The sequence below is a fragment of the Acomys minous genome (assembly GCF_964271855.1).
Source record: "Acomys minous genome assembly, chromosome: 8".
Taxonomy (NCBI): domain Eukaryota; kingdom Metazoa; phylum Chordata; class Mammalia; order Rodentia; family Muridae; genus Acomys; species Acomys minous.
The window spans coordinates 35,439,052-35,456,257 of record NC_140489.1 but is presented as its reverse complement, the minus strand read 5'-3'; the positions used below and the strand labels follow the sequence as shown (position 1 = coordinate 35,456,257).

Here is a 17,206-nt window from a genome sequence, read left to right as displayed (position 1 = left end):
ACTAGTAAAGAATACTGCATTAGTGCCTTTCAGGGTGTGAGGTGCTTATCCGTGGAAATCACTGTTGTCATGTATCTATTTCTTGAGACAAAGGAGTTGAACTGATCTCCTGGGTGCTGGGATTCTGGGTGTGCACACACACTCTGCTCTTATCCATCAGTTCCACAAGTCTGGTCTCTATCAAAAGCTTATAGTGAGCACATGGTGGCCTCGGGGTGCTGGGTGCTGAGTACCGCCTCTCTCCACTGCAGGCTGGGTGCTCTGATGATCACCATTGCTGGCCTGAAGCTGCTGCGCTCCTCCTTCAGCAGCCCCACGTACCAGTACGTCACCGTCATCTTCACTGTGCTCTTTTTCAAGTTCGACTACGAAGCCTTCTCAGAGACCATGCTGCTGGATCTCTTCTTCATGTCCATCTTGTTCAGCAAGGTAATCCGCCACGAAAGGAGCGTCTGCGACACCCTCTCAGTGGCATGCTTGTGAGGCTTGCGCTGCTGGTATATTTGATTTATTGGCTTCTAAGTAATAGTCCTCTTCGGTCACCAGTTATTTGGAGCAGGAAGCAGTGCTTGTCATATGTTCATAAGAGCCAGAGTCAAATGAGACTTCAGTGTGGACTGGTAGCAGTTGAGGTTCAGACAGATGTAGACAGATGTACAAAGAGAAATCGCTGTTCAACAGACAGCAGCCACTGTATTAGACAGGTTGTCTCCTGATTCCTTGTGACATTACGTATTTACTCCATATTTACTCCAAAGCATTAGAGTTCAAGGCAAATGTGTCCTGGAATAAAATACACACATGTTTTAGGGACACCAGAGTTTCTTTACAAGACAGTAACCTTGTTGCTTCTACCCCTCATTTGGCTTGCAGTGGTGGTAATACCGAGACTGGCCAGAAGAGGGCATAGGACTCTTAAAATACCAATCCATAAGTCCATGTCTACATTTTAAAAAATCATCTTTGTATTAAAGTGATGCCAGTGTTTTGGCAGTCAATGAATCCTGTTGCTCTCTGATTGGAAAATAATTTCATTGTCATTTTCCTGTTATGAAGAAGACATGTCTTAAAGGTCTTTTATTTTCTGATTGAAGTACCTGCTTACTGTTTTCCTGACAGCTTTTCCTTTCTCCTCACAGCTTTGGGAGCTCCTCTATAAACTGCAGTTTGTGTACACCTATGTGGCGCCCTGGCAGATCACGTGGGGCTCTGCATTCCATGCTTTTGCTCAGCCCTTTGCGGTGCCCCGTATCCTTCACTACAGTGTATGAAAATGGCTAGTCATATCCTTGATGAGAATGTCAGCCTGCAGGCAGTCTTCTACAGCAGGCATGCCAGGGGCTGCGACAAGCTGGCGAAGCCTCACGGGCTCTGAAGACCCACTCATCCTGATTGAGGTTGTGCAACTCACAGACCAGCCAAACATGAGCAAGATAGGATTTGTAATAAGTAATCCTATTTTAAAATTTTATATTTAAAATACAAGGTGAATGTTAATAAAGTCAGGAACTTTTATACACTTGGACTAAATGAACAACATTTTTCTTAACAGGCATAATTAAATTCCTGGATGAAGGTTTCCATCCTCCTCATGCCTCAAGAACACTTTAAAATAACCCCAAAGACTAGTGACTCCAGCCATATTCAAATGCAGACCTTTTTTTTTGTACTTGCAATTTTTTAAAAGATATTTCATTACATTTATTTATTTACTTAGGTCTGCCAGTGTGCGTGCTGCACATGTAGAGGTAGAGACCACAGGAGAGACAGTCCTCCTTCTACCGAGCGTGCTGAGGCCTGGCAGTGCATGCCTTTACCTGCGGAGCCCTCTCATTTGGCCCCAGATTTTGGTGTTACGCTCCATGAAGTTAAACTCGGCCATATCATTCCAAGGTTGAAATGTGGGCCTCTTTCCTGTTCGTTGTGTTTATTCCTTAACCATTTCCTCATAGACTCGGCTATGCTGTTCGTTCAGGCAGTGGTGTCGGCTCTCTTCTCCACGCCACTGAACCCGTTCCTGGGCAGTGCCATATTCATCACCTCCTACGTTAGACCCGTGAAGTTCTGGGAGAGGGACTACAAGTGAGTGAGCACAACACGCGGAAGCCAGGCCCTGTCTCTATTACAGGGGAAAACAGTCAGTGGCTTGATCGTATAAAAAAAATGGTTATAATTTGCCATGATAAAATACTTTGATAAGAATTTACAGCTGTTTTTAAAATTTGCAGATTATATAGAGTTGAGTATATTGATCTTTATTTTCTCACCCATATGATTCTTAAAGGTACAATCCTAATTATTCTCCTCTGAATTTTTTTTTCAATGACATGTCTTGGGCATAGACCCTGTCAGTAACACTGCGGCTTTATGTTAGACAGTGTACAACCTTGTAACGTCTGTGGTGAGTCAGCATATTTTCCTTAGAAATGTGTCTAGAGCTAAGTAAACCTTTGTAGATTCCTTTGCCTTTTCAGGAAGGAAAGTTTCTGACAACTTCACTCAAGCCCTTTGTTGATTAGATTCACTGACTGGCTGTTTAGTCTGTTGCTCCTAGCACAGGGAGGACGAGCGCTGACGTGTGTGTTAACATGCCGTCTCGCGATGGCTTGTGTGGCTTATATTTCTGGCTGTCCTGTGATGCCTTTCCCTACACTGCCCTACCCTGGCATTTTTTTTTAACCCTGGCATTTTTATTTAGGAATATAATGGTCTCATCTTTGAAACAGTGAGCAAACGTGTACATTGGGCATTTCTCCTCTGGCCCTCATCTAAAACTGTAGGTGGTGTTTCCTGTTTTGGTAAATTTTTATTACTTTCTGTACCCTATTCTTCTAGGCCAATGTCTAGGCTGAAGTTACATTCTGTGACAACAGTTCTTAACTGTTTGTATCAGTATTTTTGGTACCCTTAAAATACTCAAGGTGCCATAGTACTTAAATAGAAGTTGTATTCAACATTTTCAAAGAAACCCTATTTAAAAGGTATGTATTCATTTAAAAATAAGAAAATATCCACTGTGCCTGGCAATCCAGAACCCAGACACTGAAGCTGAGGATTACAAATTTCAAGCATAGGCAATGGCAAGACCCTATCTAAAAAAGGGGGGCTAGGGTATCCCCAATTAACATAAATAACATTTTAAGCTGAGTGCTTCCCACCTACCAGAATTTGCGTAGGAAGATTGCATTGTTTCCAATTTTGCAGACCTTTAATGTTTGACTGCTGAGCCTGGTTAGATCCCCCTTCCTGCTTCTCATCCATTCTTGACGTGCAACATTTTGCTTGAAATTAAGGAAGAAAATTTGTCCTCTCAGATTCACAGTTGAAAAAGAAAGAAGTTTTCTTACTTTAACATGTCTGAGAGTTTTGTCTACACATATGCGTGTGCACAGCGTACTGACTGGCTCCTGGAGTTCAGATGTGGCATCAGATCCCCTGGAACTGGACTTAATGACAGTACTAAGCCACTGTGTGGGAGCAGAGGACCCAGCCCAGTGCTCTTAGCCACCTTAGCCACCGAGCGTCTCTCCAGCCCCGAGAAAGACGTGTTTCAGTAGACTTTTTAAAGACAGTTGTGGACATTTTTCTTTTATCCTTCACCAAAACTCAACAAATAATGTTTTTTTTTTAATGGTTTCTTTTTGTTTTGGTTTTTCAAGATGAGGTTTCCCTTTATATCCCTGGCTGACTTGAAACTCTCTCTGTGTAGACCAGGCTGGCCTCAGACTCAGAGAGACCCACCTACCTCTGCCTCCTGAGTGCTGGGATTAAAGGCGTGTGCCACCACCGCCTGGCAAATCATGCTTTCTTAAAAGCTAATTGTAGTGTAGACTCCAAATGAACCTGTGAGCCTTTAGAACAGTATTATGTCTAGGTTGGTCTGTCTGTCTTCTTTGACTGAGAATTTTGTTTGTTTGTTTGTTTGTTTGTTTGTTTAGCATTTATTGGCCATTTGAAAATGATATGTTTGTTGAGTAAAATAGGTCTCCAGGTACTGATACAAACATTGCATGGCACTTTAAAAAGGTATTCAGAGTATCACCAATCTCAAAAGAAAAGTCATTAACTGTGTTGTGGGTACAAGTTTTCCCAATTCAAAGTTTTTCCTTGAAATCTTGAATTTTGTTTTTGAGAGCTACTGCCATGTTTGAAGTGATGAACTCACTTTCTCGTGTTAATAAACACGATAAGTAACACATCTGAATAACATCACACTTTCTTCATTTGAAATAACAGTAGTTTCAGGTGAAAGGCCACCAATTCAGCTTGCTCAGATCACTGACTCCCTCCAGACAACAGAGCACCTGAGAGGGTGGAGTGGCCTCTGCGTTGTCATATTTTCTACATAGGATTCTAATGTAGCCTGCACCAAGGAGTTGAGAATTCAAACTTTGAGCTTACTGCCTTCTTCTGGGCATTTTTAGAGAGACAAATTAGCTGGCTGCTTCCAGGTATGTGACAGTGAAGGCTGGGTACTGTTCGGGACCTCTGCCTTGCTTCCTGCTCAGGCACCAGCCCTTGGCGGCCATGCTGCTGCAGTGCCAGTGCAGGCGTCAACGTGCTGAGAAGCAGCCGACAGCAGTTTGGTATTAGGATAGCTCTACCTGGAAACAGAGAGTCTTTGAGTCTACTGACCCCATTAGGGAAATTGACCTTCCATGGACCACAGAACCTCTGGACATTTCTAGATACGCTTTTCCCTGAGAAGAGGTTCCATGACTGTGCACTTGGGAGAGCTGTATGCAGTCTGTCTTCTTGCCGTCTGGCCGGTTTTTGTTTGTAGTACGTTCATAGGTGTCTTTTTACATGAAACATGAATGAGAATAAAGCTGTTATGTTTCTCTGTTTTGAAAATATGAAGGAAAAAAATTTCACTGTGAGTCTGTGCTAACAAGTTCATGATTATCGAATGTGATTTTCCTACGGATGTGAGTGGTGTCTGTATCTTTTAGTTTCTCCCTTGCTCTTTTTTTTTTAAGTATACTAAAAGTGTTTTGCTTTGTTTCTTTCAGCACAAAACGTGTGGATCACTCAAATACCAGACTGGCTTCTCAGCTTGACAGAAATCCAGGTAATAGTCCTCTCTGTGAAGAGGTGAGGCAGAGGGTTTGGCTTGTTTGTGTGTTTGTGTACATAGACTCCTGCACGCACATGCGCACATTCACACGTTCATCACTTCACTCCCACTTACCATAAATTATCTCAAGGAGTTCTGTTTTGTTCTTTTGGGACAGGGTCTCTCTGTAGCCCAGCCTGGCTTCAAGCAGGACAGATGTGGTATAGACTGGCCTCTGACTCAGTCTTCTTGCCTCCGTCTCCTGAGGGCTTGGATTACAGGCACAAACAGATAATCAATTTTTAAAAGTCAGATATCCTTTCTTTTCTTTTTGCTTTAGCAAAACACAGTGTGTGTGACTTAGAGCATGTCCAGTGTATTTACTCATCCTTGATAGACTGTACCTTAGAACGCCCACAGAAGTGTTCAATACGCCATTCAAGGAAGGCCCTTAGGGAAGCTCAGTAGGACTCAGACAAAAACTAGACAAGAACGTTGAGTGCACCAACATGTGTCCTTACAGCTTTCTCCCAAGGGTTAGGTAAATATTAAAGTGAATTTTATTTAATTAATCCTGTGCATGGCTGTCATGGGGTTTCTAATTTCCACCCAAAGTGAAGTTTGAATGGATGGAATTTTGGTGGTATCATTATCTGAAGTTTGAGTCGTAGCTTATTTGGAAAATCTCATTTTATCACCCTGTTCCTGGGAACCTTGCTGCTCCAACCAGGCGAGATTAATGAATCAGTTCATTAGCTCAGGAAACTATTAATTAATTCCTCAAACAAACACTACTCCCAAATGGACTGGAATATGTTTCCATTTAACTCGAAGTTCTTCAAATCCTCTATCCATCTGAGAAACCAAACTCTAAGAATCAAATTGACTTTCAATTATGAAACTGCGTTAGAGCTGTTTACTCGGTGTTAATCGCGTACAGTCAGTCATAGAGGAAAGAGTCACCTCATCTCCAGCACATGCTTACAGGCTTAGAGTTCTTGGATGCTGATAACACGGAGGAGGTCCTGAGGAAGAAGCCCACACACCTGTTTAGTGGACAGATACAACTAGATACAAATAGAGGCCCCTCATTGTTCCAATGTGTAGTTTGTGTGAATTTAAATAACTCCCAAGCCTTGAATACCTGCCTTTCTCCAGTTCTTTGCCTGCAGCTTAGGGTTTGCTGCTATGTATGTGATATTTGCAGAGATGGCATCTGTCTCATGTAGCCCATGAGAAGTGTTGCTAATGCTTTCCTTCCAGTATAACCTCGTGACCAGCTCTGTAGGTGTCACGGCTGTATCTGCAGGTTTGGTTCACTTTTTCCCCTTATGAGCCTTTGCAGGATTTGAGCTTTGACTCACTTCTCTTTGTTTTGGGTTCGTTTACTCAAATCTTACATAATCTTGCTAACTTCCCTTACCAGATCATCTTTTTGTTCTCTTGAATTTTATGTCCTATATATTTTTTAATGAAAAGACAAATTTCATTAATGGTAGTAGAGGTTTTTGAATCATAACCAGTGCAAAAGTGTGTAGGGTCAAGCCGGGTGCCTGACGCATCCCTGTAATCCCAGCGCTCTGGGAGGCAGAGGCAGGTGGAGCTCTGAGTTCAAGGCCAACCTGGTCTACGAAATGAGTCCAGGACAGCCATGGCTACACAGAGAAACCCTGTCTCTGGGAAAAAAGACAAAAAAAACAAAAAAAAAGTATGTAGGGTGCATCTTCTCACATTGCACAAATGGGAACCCTCAGAGGGATATTGAGACTTGTAACTCTTTAAGATTTATTTTTAATTATGTCCATCTGTCTGTCTGTGTACACATGCGCATGGGTGCAGATGCTTGTGGGTGCCAGAAGAGGGAATTCCTCGGGCTGGCATTAACAGAGGTTTGTGAGCTGCCTGATGTGCGTGTTTGGAACAGAACTCAGGTCCTCTGTAAGAATGGTACATGCTTTTAACTGCTGAGCCATCTCTCCCGCCCCTTGACTTCTGAATCTTGATTCTGAAGCTTTACTCATTATTTTGTGTGTATTAGTGAGGTTTTTGTTGCTGTGATAAAATACCCATGATAAGCAGTCTCAAAGGAGGGTGGATGTACTCTGCCTACAGTTCCAGAGGTGTAACGGTCGCCTGGCACCATTGGGCTGTGTGCTGTGGGCTTGTGTTGAGGCAGAACTTCCACGAGCTGCTCATGCCAGGGTGTCAGCACACTCTTCACGCGCATGTCCCGGGGTCGCACTTTCCTCTACTCAGTGTCTCTTCCTGTTTCTACCACCTCACAGTGACATCACCAGCTGGGTGTCAGTCTCTGGGGGACATTGTGCGAACAAACCATAGCACTTTTTGTTTTTATATACAAGTTGTAGGTATATGGTTTGTATTTTTTCTTGTCAAATAAATGTCAACATGGCCAAAAGAGGAATTTAATTTTAGATTGTTCATTTGTATACTCTCTAGCTGAGGCTGGCCTTCCTGCCTCTGCTCCCAAGTGATGGGAATGCAGCCTACATTATGATGTCTGCCAAGTTTCAGTATTTTTAGTGATCTTGTTCATCAATATAACACGTACTGAAAGTGAAATAAACTTTTCTTAAACTCTCTTCTTACAGGGTCAGATGACAACAATCTGAATTCTATCTTCTATGAGCATTTAACCAGATCCTTACAGCACAGTCTTTGTGGGGATTTGCTGCTGGGACGGTGGGGAAACTATGGTACTGGGGACTGTTTCATCCTTGCCTCTGACTATCTCAATGCCTTGGTACACCTCATAGAGATAGGCAACGGCCTGGTCACTTTCCAGCTGCGGGGACTTGAATTCAGAGGTAAGACGTTCACTCACCTTTTAGTTCATACTGCAGCTGTAGTAGATAAGTTTCAGAATTGGCAACTGGGCAGTTGTAGGGGTATATTTAAAAACTTTTGGGTTCCTTAAATCTTTCTCTCTGTTCCTCCTCAATCCCTTCCAACACCTCAGCACCAGGTAGGGGAGAAAGAAGGTTAGTGGGGAGAAGGAGCATAATTTTCCTTAGCTGCTTCCTGCTGTTTAGGGCCGTAGGGTTCCTTGGGGCAAGTCTGATCCTCGTTCCAGGAGATCTCCCCCTTCTCAAACTGCAGCAAAGCGACCAGGAGCAGCAGGGGGGAAGCATCAGCAGCCTTCTTCCTTCTTGGAGCCTCTAGTGTCTCTCTGTCTCTGTCTCTCTGTCTGCCTCTACCTCCCTCCCTCCTTCCCTCCCTCTGGGTCTAGCTTTTGTCCCCACTAACAAAGAGCACTCCCAGGCATGAGGTAGCTCCCAGCACATCATCATGAGGCAGTTATCAGCTGTGAACAAACTGGAGCGGCCCCCATATCCCACTCTTGGGATTAAAATAAAAATGTGTTTACATATAAACCAGAACTTGTACAACAGGGATGGCTTAGCTGTTGAGAGCATTTGCTGCTCATCCAGAGCCCCAGGTTCAGCTCCCAGCGTCCACATCGGGTGGCTCACAACTTCAGGTCCAGGGGATCTGACACCCTCTTCTGGATTCCACGGCCACCAGCATGCATGTGTGGTGCACATACAAATGCTCAGGGACACACACGTGTATAGTAAATAAAGCTTGAAAAAGCTACAAAAGATCATAGCCCCTCCCACCAGCCCTCTGCAGTTTAATGTGCTGACGCCAATTCATTCTATGCAGAAACTGATTCATTTAGATGAATATACATTCTGATACTAACATACAAAGTTAACATAAGTGACCTTCAGACAGAAGAAACATCAGAAACTATTTAATATATTCATATCTTTCTGTATCCTCTTAAGAAACAAGAATTCAAAAAAATTAATGAAAAGAAAACAAGAACTCTCTGTGCCCTAGTTTCAGAAAATAACAACTTGAGTTCTCAAACTTGCAAAATGATTAGCTATACTCGTGAGTAGAGGGTATTTTATGGAGCTCCAGACTTGGCCATTTCTGGAGAATTTTACCCTTTCTAAGTTCTTTGTGTGTTTTTAGTTTGGAATGGGAAACAAGGAAGAAGCATTGTCTTGGAAAAAGAGCCAAGCCAGTCAGAGGACAAGCTTCTGCTGGGCCTGGGAGGCAGTCCCTGGTCCCGGAGCTCATGTAAGAGGATGGACTGTTCTGGCAGGGCAGCGCCCTTCCGCTGTTGCTGTGTGGTGAGGCACATGGACTGTTCTGGCAGGGCAGCGCCCTTCCGCTGTTGCTGTGTGGTGAGGCACACCTTTAGGAGGTGAACATTTACTCCTTTAGCCTCAACTTGGTATTAATGCAATTGTAAGCACACTAAAAAAACTTGGAAATCTGTCAGTCGGGATAAAGAAGCTATTTTATAGCCTTCGGTGTGCTAGAACATGTTGATTCTGTAGGTAAACAGAGCGTCGGCCTCAGTTCTACAGTTTAGTGATGAGTATTCTAAGCCAAATGAATCACATACTGTGAATTGCTGTAAAAATGTGTCTTTTCTAAGTTGTCTGTGCTAAGCACACATTCATTTCCCAGTTGCTGGTTTTTTGCCTTGGTCTGTAATGGTCCTTGTCTCTTTTTAAGGTACCTACTGTCAGCAGCGGGAGGTGGAGGCCATCACAGAAGGTGTAGAGGAAGACGAGGGCTTCTGCTGCTGTGAGCCAGGCCATGTCCCTCACGTGCTGTCCTTCAACGCTGCCTTTGGCCAGCGCTGGTTGGCTTGGGAAGTGGTCGTCACCAAGTACATTCTGGAGGGCTACAGCATCACTGACAACAGTGCGGCGTCCATGCTGCAAGTCTTCGATCTTCGCAGAGTCCTTACCACTTACTATGTCAAGGTAAGGGGTGTGTCTGCTCAGACCTCTGAACAACTGAGGGGTTTCTAGGGAAAGACACGCACAGGTGCACACACACAGAAATACACACATCCATGTGTAGGTACACACACACACACACACACACACACACACACACACACACACACACACACACACACGGACTCACAGGCGCATGACATTTTTATTCATTAACTTTTGCGGTACTAATAGTACGTGCTTACTAAGATCAGGCCCAGAACTAGGTAAGAACTCGACTCCTGCATTCCCAGCCTCTCAAACTTGTGTTTTGCTTCTGAGTAATGATTTGAACTCTCTAGTTCCTGAAGAGGCCAATTAAAATAAACCTATGGGAAAAATAATAATATCCCCCTCTCCCCATGCAGGTCTCGCTCTGTCCTGCTCCATGTGCCCGTTGCCGTGAATAGCTGGCATCGTGGTTTCTGCTTCAGGGCTCCTGGGCACTCAGGCGCATGCACACATTTGCTTGGCTCTTAGACACTGAAGTCTGCAGTCAAGTAGAGTTGACAGGGTCCCAGGACTCGTGCAGGTCACATTGAGACTGTGACACTGACTGACCAGGCCTGGGGGCAAAGCCAGGCCCCTCACTGCCAAAATTAGTCCTTCATAGTTACTGTTTTGTTTCCTGGAGACTGAGTATTTGTTGGCATATATTTTTACCTGTTTTATTGGGGTTCTTATACCTCTACCTCCCTTCTCCACCCCAATCCCTTCCAACACCCCAACACTAGGTAGGACAGAAAGAAGATTAATGGGAAGAGGGGGCGTAGGTCTCTTTAGCTGCTTCCTGCTGGTCAGGGTCAGGGACCTCGGGGCAAGGTCAGCCTTCATTTCAGGATATAGCTAACCTCTCATCAAACTGAAACAACAACCAGGAGCAGCACTGGGGAGCAGCAGCCTCTTCTGCAGGGAATGTTTCTCCCCTCCACACACACACACCTCTGCTCCGGCATTGTATCGAGAGTCCTCAGATTTAAACTGTCTGCAGCTGGCAAAGATCATGCCCCTCTCCGAGCCCACACAGGGCAAATAGTCTGCTGCTGTGGACAATCTGAAGCAGCCCCATATCCCACACCTGGGATTAAAGCAAAAACATGTTTATATACATAACTGTGTTTTTAAAGACACTAAAACTCCCACTACCAGTATTACTGTAGAGCCCTAGCTGCCCAGGAATTTGTTATGTAGACAGGCTATCCTGGAATTCACAGAGACCCATCTGCCTCTGCCTCCGTGTTGGGATTAAAGCCATTTCACCAGGCCCAGCAATGTCAGTATTTTTAAGAGAAGAGTGCATGGTCAGCCATAATTCATACATCTGAATTTTTTCTATTTTGCATTGTTAACACTAATTATTTGTGTTGATTTTGATAAACCTTGAGCCTTTCACTTGGTTACACCCAGGAAGCTAAAACACTTTGCTTTTTTTTCTTTCTTTCTTTCTTTTTTTTTTAAGATTTATTAATTGTTTATACACTATTCTGCCTGTATGTGTGTCTGCCCACCAAAAAAGGGCACCAGCTCTCATTATAGATGGTTGTGAGCCACCATGTGGTTGCTGGGAATTGAACTCAGGACTTTTGGAAGAACAGACAGTGCTCTTAACCTCTGAGCCATCTCTCCAGGCCAATTTACATTTTCTTAACTTCTGTGTGCATCTGTCTGTCTGTGTGTCTATGTATGTGTGTGTACATGTGTATATGCCTATGTGTCTTTGGGGAGCGGGGATTTTTGGTTTTTTGAGGCAGGGTTTCTCTGTGTAGCCTTGGCTGTCCTAGACTCATTTTGTAGACCAAGCTAGCCTTGAACTCACAGAGATCAGCCTGCTTGTGCCTCCTGAGTACTGGGATTACAGGCGTGTGCCACCATGCCTGGCCTTATGTTTGTGTTTTTTATTTCTATCCCTTGACCTATGCACACCAAAAGTTTTAATAACTTTCTAAGAGATTTTTTTCAAAATAAATGCAGTATAGTAATTTTTCACCTCTTTAAAAGTAGCCTGGGACAAGTGGTGGTGGCCTATGCCTTTAATCCTAGCACCCAGGAGGCAGAGGCAGGCAGATCTCTGTGAGTTTTACGTAGTGGGTTCTAAGACAAACAGGGTGACACAGAGAAACCCTGTCTTAAAAAACTGATAAATGGATGGATGGAAGGAAATAGTCTGAATCAAAAGCACTGAAATTAATAGGCTACAGGTTGCCTTGATCACTTCACAGTTGTGATTTCACACACTGGATGGTATCCATGTCAACTAGCTTTCTGAAAGTAAGTGTATAGGACACTGAGCTAAAGTATTCTGAACTATGTTATCTGTAGGAGCAGTTGGTCATCTTGCTGAGAAATTGGGATAAATTTACATTGTGATCTGACGTGTGTCCCTGTGTTCTCTGAACTAGGGCATCATTTACTACGTCACAACCTCCTCTAAGCTAGAGGAGTGGCTTGCTAACGAGACGATGCAGGAAGGACTGCGTCTGTGTGCGGACCGAAATTATGTTGATGTAGACCCAACTTTTAACCCAAACATCGACGAAGACTATGACCATCGGCTGGCCGGCATCTCTCGGGAGAGTTTCTGCGTGATTTACCTCAACTGGATAGAGTACTGCTCTTCCCGGAGAGCAAAGGTAGAGCTAGTTCACACCCTTTGCAATTCTCTGAGGAAAGGGGGTAGGGGTGTCCTGAGAGCTCCTGCGCTTGGTCTCAGATCCTCTGGGTTACAGAGCGTGTCCACATCATAATGTTTGGGCACGCAGCTAAAGGAGAGTGGTCCTCCTTCGCTGTGCAGCTTCCTGACTGCCGGGCTACACAAGCTGTGGTTCCATACAGTGCTCTCCAAAATGTAGTCTGTAGGCACCGCCCACCAGACTTACCTAGGTTTGTCCCAAGTGCGGGTCTAGACCAGTGCTGTCTGTGAGAACTTGCAACCATGATGGATGTGTCCTCTGAGTCCAGTGTGGTGCTGTCTTGAACTCCTGAAAAGCGTCCATCTACGTTTTGCTTAGCTGTGATCATCTTAAGTAGCCTGTGCAGCTGTGACTCCTGGTGGACAGGGCACATCTAGGACTTTCAATGTGAATTTAGATAAAAATTAACTGTGCACTTTGGAAGTAAAGATTTTTAGGTCCTTCCAAAGAAATTCAGATTCAATAAATCTAGACCACAAACATAGAATAGGAGTCTCTCCGGCACTTTAATTCAGGTGTTTACCCTTGTGCACATTAGGACAACTTGTCCTTTGGTCAGATGAGTCGCAGACTTTGCCACTGCTGTTTGTTCTCGGCTTACAGCACTGTCACGCCCCAAGTCAGACTAGCAAAACTGCATGTCCCAAGCACTGTGGCCAGGGCTCACTGCCATCACCGCTGTGGCCTCTCAGGGAGACTGGGGCTGAGTACCCAGCACCTAATTACTTGGTACCCTGGAGTTAGTAAGCCGCATGGGCAGCCAGGACCTGCAGGGTCACCCACCCATTAGCTCTCGCTCCCCAGCTCCTTCCAGGCCGCCTGACACCGTAGCATCTTTAGGAATGGGCTGCCTTCGTGCTTCTCTCTTAGTGGTAGCCTTGAACTTTACACCAGATGTGCAGCCTATGCTGACCAGAACCGCCTGCTTTAAAGAAGAACTAACAGGTCGTATAAAATGCCCTCCTCAGGTGGGCTGTATCAGAGACAACGTTTGAGAATGACGGCCTCAAAGTGACCTTTCCCTCCAAGTGTGTAACAGGCAGGCGGTGGTTTTGTTTCCCATGTGTGAAGTATAATCAAGGGCTTTGCATAATGTCTCAGATTTGGGTTACTTGAGGCATGTAGACTGTTCAGTGTCCCTTCTCCGGGCTTAGCGCGTGTTGAAGTACACTATCTTCTCACTGAGAAGTGCTCTTCTCTCAGAGGTTCCTGGAAGGCTGGACGTAGCTTGGGGAAGGTCTCCTGCAGCCCATACATTATATATGCAATAGGTTCCCCTTGGAGGCTGGGGAGATGGCTCAGCAGTTAAACACGCTTGCTGTTCTTACAGAGGACCTGGGTTTGCTTCCTAGCACACACGTGGTGGCTCACAACCATCTGTAGCTCTAGCTCGACACCCTCTTCTGACCTCCTTAGACGTGCATGTGGTACACATACATATGTGCAGGTAAAATGCTCATACACATAAAATAAATATGTTTTGAGGCCCACGTCCAGTCTGGGTGTCCCCAGTCCCTTCAGACATCACCCACCAAGCCCTGGGGTATATTCTACCCATCGCAGTTTAGAATAAAGTTATTAGTGGTATTTTTCCAGTCATATACTTTCCCTTCTACTACAGTTTTTCTATAATCAAATCGGAATCAACCCATTCCTTAAGAGCAAACTCCCATAATCCCTTTCCCAGAAGGACCTTTTCCTAAGAAAGCCCTCTAACTGTGATGACAGCCCATTCTAAGCTCAGGGGCACTCACCAGTGTGCTTGGCCACTGCCTCACATCATCTCCAGAGTCCCTCCAAGGCAGTGTTACGTTGGATGATGGATGGATGGATAGAAAACCTCTTCATTCTCTGATTGTCTCTGACATACAGATTGGATGTGTTCTGGCTTGTTAAATGCTTACATAGCTTCTGATATGTTCTTTATTTTTAAAGCCTCTAGATGTGGATAAAGACTCCTCCCTGGTGACTCTTTGTTACGGACTCTGTGTTCTGGGACGGAGAGCTTTGGGAACGGCCTCCCACCATATGTCCAGGTAAAGAAGTATCTCTGTTTTCAAGAAAGTATTTGGGGCAGGGCCATGGCTCTGGAGAGATGGCTCAGTGGTTAAGAGTACTGACTGCTCAGCAGTCACGTGGTGGCTCACAAGCATCTACAACTCCAGTTCCAGGGGATCTGATGCGCTCTGTGAGCACAGGCATGCAAGCAGTGCATAGCCACACGTGCTCATACAATAAGAGGAAACAATTTTTTAAGTTAAAAAAAGAAGAAAAAATGAGCTTGAGACACTCTCTGTGGCCTAAACTTCATGTGTTTTGTTTGGTTAGTTGACTGGGTTTTGGTTTTTGTTTGTTTGCTTGCTTGCTTGTTTGCTTTTTGTTTCTGTTTTGTTTTGTTTTTAAATAATGAATCATAAATTTTATTTCAAAATGTAAATGTCACTAAACATGCATACATGTTAAAACAATAAAATTTACAATTTCATTAATTTTTTTCATTTGCATAGGACATTACAATATAGAATCTATGCCTTACAAAATACATAACAAAATTTAATCCGAGCAAGCCGAGGCCAGATTGGGAACTGTACAACTGTAATACTTCTTGTTTGTTTTTAAACATTCATTTTGCACTGTTTCACAATTACTCTGAAAGATTTGCTTGTTTAGCCTCTACAAATTTCCTTGGCTTATTTTCTCTTTCTTTCTTTTTGTTTTTTGGAGGTTGTTTGTTTGTTTGTTTGTTCAAGATTTCGAGACAGTTTCTCTGTTAGTCCTGGCTGTCCTGGACTCAGCTTTGTAGAACAGGCTAACTTCAAACTCACAGAGATCCACCTGCCTCTGCCTCCCGAGTGCTGGGACTAAAGGCATGTGCCACCACACCTGGGCCTGGCTTATTTTTCTATACTTCTTCATAATCTTTGTCTAGATCATTTACATTTGTAATACAGTGTGTATTTGAAATAAATAATTCCAATTTATTTTTTATTTTTTTATTTATTTATTTATTTTTGGTTTTTCGAGACAGGGTCTCTCTGTGTAGCCTTGGCTGTCCTGGGCTCTTTGTAGACCAGGCTGGCCTCGAACTCACAGTGATCCACCTGCCTCTGCCTCCCGAGTGCTGGGATTAAAGGTGTGCGCCACCACGCCTGGCCTAATTCCTATTTTAAATTTCTTGTGATTCCATATTTCACATTAGACAATCCCTAATTTCCTTGGCTGTAGGTTCTCAGCCTGCTGTCTGTCTTTATGAGCTCGTACCATGGATCATAAACAAGGCTCCTAGTCAAACAAAGCCCGTCCCGGAGGCTCACTTAGGAATTCACACTTCACTTCCTGGATTCTACTTTCAAAACACTCTCGTGCGTTCTCAACCTTCCTCATGCTGCCGTCCTTTAATGTAGTCCTCACATGTGGTGACCTCGCTACTTCATAACTGTAACAGGACAGCTGACACGTGACCCCTGTGGGATTGTGCCCTCCCCCACCCTCAGGTTGAGAACCATTCCCTAGAGGTTGCTGATTCCGAGCAGACATAAGATTCAGTGTCATGAAGGCCCTTGTCAGAGAATGTGCCCTTTGTCTCCAACCTTACAGTAACCTGGAGTCGTTCCTCTATGGATTGCACGCCCTCTTTAAAGGAGACTTCCGGATTTCTTCAGTCAGAGACGAGTGGATCTTTGCTGACATGGAACTGCTGAGAAAAGTTGTTGTGCCTGGGATCCGCATGTCCATCAAACTCCATCAGGTGAGACATGAGGAGACTTTGTTTAGTTCGTTTCCGGTTTGCTGATACTTTGTCTTTTGATTTCCATTCTATCTTGGGGACCTTTGGAAAGGCTCTCATCTGAACCAGGGAAAAACCTGACTTCTAGCGAGGCATTAAGTCCCAGAAGCCTGAACCTGTGCATCTCATAGTAACAGCTTTAGTGACTTATAATATTCATATAATGTTAATATTCCTGATCTAGACTTCAACAGCAAACTGAAAAGAAAGGTCTCTACCCCTGAAATGCCTGCTTGACTTGATGTGGTCATAGTTTATGCCTCTTACCATGGTGAACACTTGACAGCTGCAAGTGCTGCGCGACCCTTCAGAGGGAGGCGCGCTGCTGCCTTCTGCTCATCCTCTTCCTAGCAGGCAGCTGGCAGGCTCGGGGATCAATAGTCCATTAGGAAACTGCAGTCAAAGTTTGGCTCCAAAATGTATTTCCAAAGAAGACTATACTGTGGGATTATGTCCTGGCACTTGTCCTCTTGTTGTGCCTCTCTGCTGTATGTACCTGAAATGCTGGCCCCAAATAAAAAGTGCAGCCCTTCTCAAGGGAGGTTAGGCCCAAGAGTAAAGCTGAAATCCCTTGTTCTTTGGGACCATTACCAATAAAGGACAAGTTATTAAGAAATGGATTGCTGTTCTGAAGACCATGGGGAAGTGTAGTTGTCTTTGTTGAGACCAGCTTTGGAGTGTTGAGATGAAATTCAGTACATTTAAAAGACAGGCAATGGCCAGGTCAGTTGTGGTGGCAGGTACTGTATTAAGGGGCTAAGCTAGAGCCTTGTTCACTCCAGGCAAGTGCTCTGCACTAAGCTGTGCCCTTGGCCCTCTTTTTTGAGAGAGACAGAAATAGAAAGTA

The 17,206-nt window shown here is 44.3% G+C and overlaps 1 protein-coding gene across 6 annotated transcripts in view; it reads left to right on the top strand.

Annotated features, from left to right (window-relative positions):
* The window catches only part of PCNX1 (pecanex 1), a 154,656-nt gene that overhangs the window by 124,720 nt on the left and 12,730 nt on the right, over positions 1–17,206 (top strand). For all 6 annotated transcript variants that reach the window (XM_084792043.1, XM_084792042.1, XM_084792041.1 and 3 more), the window contains 9 exons: positions 252–429; positions 1,140–1,248; positions 1,953–2,082; positions 5,013–5,071; positions 7,669–7,884; positions 9,614–9,867; positions 12,282–12,512; positions 14,508–14,608; positions 16,170–16,320. In XM_084792043.1, coding sequence (XP_084648169.1) covers positions 252–429; positions 1,140–1,248; positions 1,953–2,082; positions 5,013–5,071; positions 7,669–7,884; positions 9,614–9,867; positions 12,282–12,512; positions 14,508–14,608; positions 16,170–16,320 — 1,429 coding nt within the window. The remainder of the gene's footprint in view (positions 1–251; positions 430–1,139; positions 1,249–1,952; positions 2,083–5,012; positions 5,072–7,668; positions 7,885–9,613; positions 9,868–12,281; positions 12,513–14,507; positions 14,609–16,169; positions 16,321–17,206) is intronic.